Genomic DNA, 7,035 nt, shown 5'->3' with positions numbered 1-7,035 from the left:
GCCTACAGTATTTTTACAGTCTTTATTTTACAGTTAAAATATATGTTTGTCAAATAAAGTTTAATGTTACAACTAATCGTGGATCCCTTTGAAATAACCAGTTCTCCAGACACTACTAAATCATTGCATATCAGTATTTTAAAGTAAATTATTGTTTATTTTTCCTATTTATTTCACACATAAATGAAAAACTAAAGAAACAGGAAAGAATCAGTATTATTTTATCTAAGATAGTTATGAAGTGATCAAGTTCATGCCCTAACAGAGAGAAGTTTTTGTCATACACAGAACATTGAATGTTTTAAGCAGCCATTAAACAGTGTATTACTGTTTATACAGACGATTCACGGAAATTCATTTGTTTTTAATTAGCTGCGTATCACATTTGCCATCATGTCCTAACTGACCTTGGACTGAGTTTTTCCTGTTGCATGTGAGCCAAAATAGCCCAAACCTAATTCATCCATGAGCTCCTTTTCACTACCGTGTTATCTTTAGTCAGGCGATAATGAGGGGCCCGAGCTCGTGATTCACTATTTCCTAAGTCAGACGGACTCTAACAAAAACACAGCAACCTCGGCTTGTCCAAAGGCTGTGTCCATAATGACAGACACCATGCGTCTCTGACAGAAGATGTCAGGCAGTCACTCAGTCTTCAAAGTTTTACATTTAGCTAATGTGAATCCCGAGCGAGCCATTAGGGAAAACACTGGATGCAACACAAACCGCTAACTTCAACATCAGCTACCAAAAGCAGCGGCGACGTTTCTTCTGACTGCAAGGCGACGAGCGTGCCGCACTTTGCAAGATGAGGTGGTCGTGCAGCAACGGCAGGCTGTGACACTGACAGACAGGGTGTCACTTTTACATGTTTGCATAGCCATGTCCTGGCAATGGCAACACAAATACACACGGCTTCAAATAACACTGCAAAGTCTCCCCCAGGGGGGGGTCATGTGATTAGGTTTTCATTCTCTGTGATTGGACAACAGCTGCAATGAGGGAAAGGGGGCACGAGGGTCTTAGAGTGCCAGGAGAAACACACACAAGCATGCAGACATATTTACACACTCACACACACAAACACACACTAAGCTAATCCACATGAAGTAAATAGAGCCCGACTGCAAATGCTCTGGGCATGTCTCAGTTTCTCCAGTGGGTTTTAATCACTGCTCTCATGAGAGGAGATCCTTTGAGACTCAGCTCAGCTGTAGAGGAACACCGTAGAGCAGCCAAATTAGTTTAATTTATTGAAGAGACTCCAAACTCAAATAGCTAAACCATATAGGAGTTTAGTTTTGGTTCATTTATTTGTCCTAAAGCAAAGTACCAACGTAGCCTAGCGTGAATGCTTAATTATGACTTTTTTTGCAGAAAAAGAAATAAAAGATGCACAAAGTTTTTGCAATATGTTGTAAAATAGCCAAAACAAAAGCTGATAATATTATTAAAGTAGATTAAAAAAAGAAGCCGAAAAAGCTGAATCTAGCATAAAAATGCAGAACGAGCATGTTTGCTGAATTAATCAGTAAGTACAGTAGCTGGAATAATCACAAAAATGTGAATTTAAATTGCAGAAAAAAAGATGGAAGAAGCTGATAGAAGCATAAAAATTTGAATTAGCAGAATAAAAAAATAAAAGGCAGCTGAAAAAACAGAAAAAAGTTCAAATTAAACAAAAAAAAAATGAAGGAAGCCAAAATTATCTTAAAGAATTACAAAAAAAAAAAGGACAAAACCCAAACAAAAGTGCAGGAAAAGTTTAACTATTTTGAAGGATTTAAGCTCCATTCATTTTCAATAAGAACAAAAATAGCAGAAAAAGCTAAATATCTCAAAACTTTTAGATTGCTAAAATGCCAAAAGCCATATCTGGAATGTCCCAGAGGAGCTCAAAGTTTTGAGATATGAATTTCTGAACTAGTACAAAAATTGCAAAACGTGATGGGTGCTGTAAAACCTATGAAGACAAAAGCTCAATATAGTGGAGTGTGAAAGTTTGGCCAGTCTTGTTAATTTTCCTGATTTGTCTTTATAAATCATTAATTGTAACATCAGTAAAATATAGGGGACAAACACAGTGATATTTGAGAAGTGAAGGTTAGGGGTTAACCCCAACCAACACTAAGACCTCCGCCAATCATGGGTAGGGTCAACTCCGCGCACATCAAGACCTCTGCCAATCATGGGTAGGGTCAACTACGCCCACACTAAGACCTCCGCCAATCATGGGTAGGGTCAACTACACCCACACTAAAACCTCCACCAATCACAATTAGGGTCAAATATGCCCACATCAAGACCTCTGCCAATCACGGGTAGGGCCAACTCCGCCCACATCAAGACCTCCGCCAATCACGATTAGGGTCAAATATGCACACATCAAGACCTCTGCCAATCACGGGTAGGGCCAACTCCGCCCACATCAAGACCTCCGCCAATCACAGGTAGGGTCAATATGCCCACACTATGACCTCCACCAATAACGATTAGGGTCAAATACGCCCACACTATGACCTCCACCAATCACGATTACGGTCAAATATGCCCACATCAAAACCTTCACCAATCACAGGTAGGGTCATCTACACTCCACATCAAGACCTCTGCCAATCACAGGTAGGGTCAACTCCGCCCACATCAAGACCTCCGCCAATCACGATTAGGGTCAAATACACCCAAACTAAGACCTCCACCAATCACGATTAGGGTCAAATATGCCCACATCAAGACCTCTGCCAATCATGGGTAGGATCAACTCCGCCCACATCAAGACCTCTGCCAATCACAGGTAGGGTTAACTCCACCCTCATCAAGACCTCTGCCAATCACAGGTAGGGTCAACTCCACCCTCAAGACAACATGTTCTGCACCAGACCCCTACTTGGTCTCAATGGACACTGCAGCATAAACTTGTCTATCTAACGGAATATTAATCATCAGTTCTTATCAGAGACTTTTCTTGCCCTATATAGGGACAGTGAGGGCGACGAATTGGGGTCCCTATGAATCTAAGGGTGGGACATTTCACACCCGTCCCTAGTGCCATCTGTGTCCACTGGTTAAAGTAACTTGGGTAAGTTTATTCACCACATTTTAAATGTGTCTGCCCATTCTCGTTGTGGTGCTGGTCTTGTTCAGTCCTTCACTGTGTTTGGGTGTTTGGCATTAATTAAACCCATGGATGGTTAAGCCATCCTTTGGGCAGAAACAGCAGCTGACACTGAGCCTTCATGTATTCAGATTGAGTTTTTTGGGGGGAAGGGTGGGATGCACAGCGGCAAAGAGAGCAAAAAACAAAAAAGGAAAAGAGAGAAGAACATGTTTGCCTTGTCTGTCTACTAGTTTTCATCAATTCAACCAGCCTCATAATCTTCACACAGCATGAGCACACACACACATCCGTGCACGGAAGGTCTCTCTCTCACACACACACACACTTGCTCACACATGCTGGTGAATGGTGTTGAGAGACAAGTGGACAAGCAGAGTATTCTTCCTTCTATTCAGAGCAGCCCGTTAGAGACCGGTTGTTGCCCACAGCAACAACACTTTGCTGCGGATACGTACTGAATGTAAACATTCTCGGTCCCTCGCTATCTCATTGGTCAAGAACAAAACCTGATTATCGAAGTGACGGAGAGAGACAGATGGAGAAAGAGAGCCGGGTGTTGTAACAAAGTTTTCCGCTGCTCCCTCTGAGAGTTTTCTCGCTCAAAGACTCAATCGAACATCAGTTGTTTGTTTGGCTAGCCACTGAGGCGCCTCACAAAATAAACTGGCCTCGCACCACCACTCTGACACAAACTAGCTATTTCATGATGAACACACAAAGTGAGAATGACAGAGGGGGCACAGGCTCTTGACAGAACTGTTAAACCATCAAAATAGTGACAGCCATTAAAGCCACTTTGGTTTGGGGGGGTAACAGATCAGATGTTAAAAGTGTTTAACGGCTATGAGTCATAAAAAAAGGTGCTCGTTTCCTGTAAACCCACCACCACCACCCCACCTTGGAAGGCCTTGGTGTGACCGGCAATCAGGTACTTGAGCTCAAAGCTGTAGGAGCGCATCTTCTGCTGGGTCTCGCTGCGAACAGCTGACATGTAGCTGTCCTCCATCTTACTTGTGCAGCAGCTGGGACCAGAGTGGACACACACTTGAAGAGGCTCATCTAAAAGACAAGGAATAAATAAATAAAAACATTTTAAGCTATCTAAGAAAATAAAAACAGGAAACTTGTGCAATTGCCCGCAGTGACATTTATGCAGTAAGTTTTAAGGCTGGTTTATAAGTTGAGTAACTTCTGTCTGTTATCCACAGTGACATCCCACCCCCAGTCGTGGGCATTGCTCCCAGTTGGAACTTTGTCTTGCGGACCATGCGGCTGTGGAGCAGTACTTCTTTTTTGCAAGTTATTTTGTTGGACATTATACGTTCCCAGAATCTGGTATGATCCTATTGACCACGTGAACGTGCAACCAATGTTTACTGAGGTCTGAGGTCTTTTGGAATGTTCCTGAAGACCTTTTTTGACTCTGTGGTGGCATCAGCCATCTTCTATGGGGTGGTAAGTTGGAGCAGCAGTCTATCTGCTGCTGAGAGGGAGAGGCTAGATAAGCTCATCATGAAGGCCAGCTCTTTGCTGGGATGCCCCCTCGACCCAGTGCAGGTGGTGGGAGACAGAAGAACTCTGACTAAAATAACATAACTGATGAACAACGTCTCCCATCCCATACATGAAGCAGTGGCTGAACTGGAGAGCTCCTTCAGTGACAGACTGCTGCATCCGAGGTGCACAAAGGAGCGTTATCGCAGATCCTTCCTCCCAGCAGCTGTCAGACACTATAACCAGCACCACACCCAAAAATCACAATGTTTACAAAAACCACATTAAGTGTTTACATACCTGCTGCTGCCCGCACAATCATTTGTACTGCTATTATTCATTTATATTACTAATCTGAGCAGTTATTTGCTCTGTTATCACCCATTTTAACCATTAAAGGGGTCCAAGATTAGTTGTAACATTAGACTTTATTTAAACTTTTTTATTTCTATTTCTATTTTAAACTAAAAGTTTAAAAATATATTACACAGACGGGGCCATTTTATTTACACGCAAAGCATTCTGGGTAAATGATGACGTGGATAGGTTAGCGGTGCGAGGCTGCTAGCGAGCTATATCCACCCTGAAGGTTAATCTTGGACAATATCTGATGATCGACTCTTTTAAATGAAACCAGAGAGCGTTGACAGAGAGGAGAAGATAGAAACGACTCAGCCTGTAACTGAAAATATGGATGGAGGACAACAGAGCTGCTTCATGGAAGAAGAAACTCAGCTTAGCCTGTTAGCTTTAGCGTTAGCCCCGACGCTTTCATCATTTGTATGTATTAGTTCAGCGCTACACATTCTCCTCTCATCACTGAGGTCCTCCATCCACATGACAGAGAGGGGAACGCAAAAATGACTCAGCCTGCAACTGAAAATATGGATGGAGGACCTCAGTTTAGCTCATTTGTCGCGCTAGCGCTGAGCTAATACATAAGACAATATAGTGGTGGTGCTAGTGCGAAGGCTAACAGGCTAAGCTGAGGTTCTTCTTCCATGAAGCAGCTCTGTTGTCCTCCATCTATATTTTCAGTTCCAGGCTGTCATTTCTACCTTCTCCTCTCTGTCAACGCTCTCTGGTTTCATTTTAAAGAGTCGATCATCAGATATTGTACAAGATTAACCTTCAGGGTGGATATAGCTCGCTCACACCGAGGACCTACCCGCGTCATCATTTACCCAGAATGCTTTGCGTGTAAATAAAATGGCTCCGTCTGTGTTAAAATATACTTTTAAAAATTATAAAAACTAAACAGCCTACAGTATTTTACAGTCTTTATTTTACAGTTAAAATAAATGTTTATCAAATAAAGTCTAATGTTACAACTAATCAGGGATCCCTTTAAAATAATTCTGCTGATTTGCACCTCTGTGTCTCTTGTGTGCACTGTGATACTTTACAGTTAATAGTCTATTACGATTGTTTTGCACTGAAAATAGGCAAATTCTAAGTCAAATTCTGAGAGGTAACTACAGCCTCTAAAACAATCCTTGTCTTTTTTGTTCTTGCACAGTCCTTTATATTATATTTTTACTGTTAGTATCCTTGCTAGTTAGTGGTAATATTGTTTCTTGTGCATTGTCTATAGTTTGTAAACTAGTGTGTGAACCTCAGTACTGATGCTGCTGTGACACCTGAATTTCCCCTTGGTGGGACAATAAAGACTATTTCTATTCTATTCTATTCTATTCTATTCTATTCTATTCTATTCTATTCTATTCTATTCTATTCTATTCTACTCAACGACAAACTCCACTATCCTGCTATCAGTTTTTTTGAATGTTTAGCTATAGACTGTGCTGCACTGTGAGTGCTGTGTGAAGGCAGAGGGAGAGATTATGACAGTTTATCCCCCCTGCAGCGTCTTCAGCCGTCTATATTCTGACAGAAAAAGACGTCTGAAATGACGCGCCTATCCACTGTCTCAAGTTGTACTGAAGTATAAATCAAGCTTAACTTCCAACATTCACTGCACCATTGGTAAAACATGCTGCAATTGAGTTATTTTTTATGTATTTTTTAAACATCTAATTATAAGGAATAAAGAATCTTTATTGTTATTATGCGTTAGAACAACAAAATTTCTGTTTGGTGTTCTTGGCTCAGTATTTACAAAAGGTCTGTACAGTCTAAAACAAAAGAACTATAAAGTTTGCCTGAGGAAATACTTTAGATAATGTACAAAGCTTTGACACATAATATCAGCAGCTGTGTGCAACAGGGCTGCAACGATTAATCGATTAATCGACGACTAATCAATTATTAAGATAATCGATGACTAGTCTAATAACCGATTAATCGTTTTCTTTTTTTGTTGTTCTTTGCTTTGTTTTTCTCTCCAAACTGCTTTGACGCCTTCCACTGCCACATCTGCCTTTCTGTCCTTGACACACATGCACAGTAGTGGTAACTGGGGT

At 41.3% G+C, this 7,035-nt stretch overlaps 1 protein-coding gene across 1 annotated transcript in view; it reads right to left on the bottom strand.

Annotated features, from left to right (window-relative positions):
* LOC106524108 (glypican-5) overlaps positions 1-7,035 on the bottom strand; it is an 81,086-nt gene that overhangs the window by 70,350 nt on the left and 3,701 nt on the right. Inside the window, exon 2 of the mRNA XM_014017771.1 lies at positions 4,016-4,177. Coding sequence (XP_013873225.1) covers positions 4,016-4,177 — 162 coding nt within the window. The remainder of the gene's footprint in view (positions 1-4,015; positions 4,178-7,035) is intronic.

This window comes from Austrofundulus limnaeus, unplaced genomic scaffold, assembly GCF_001266775.1.
Source record: "Austrofundulus limnaeus strain Quisiro unplaced genomic scaffold, Austrofundulus_limnaeus-1.0 Scaffold176, whole genome shotgun sequence".
Lineage (NCBI taxonomy): Eukaryota > Metazoa > Chordata > Actinopteri > Cyprinodontiformes > Rivulidae > Austrofundulus > Austrofundulus limnaeus.
Note: the sequence above shows the minus strand (reverse complement) of the source record. Positions and strands in the feature narration are given on the sequence as shown.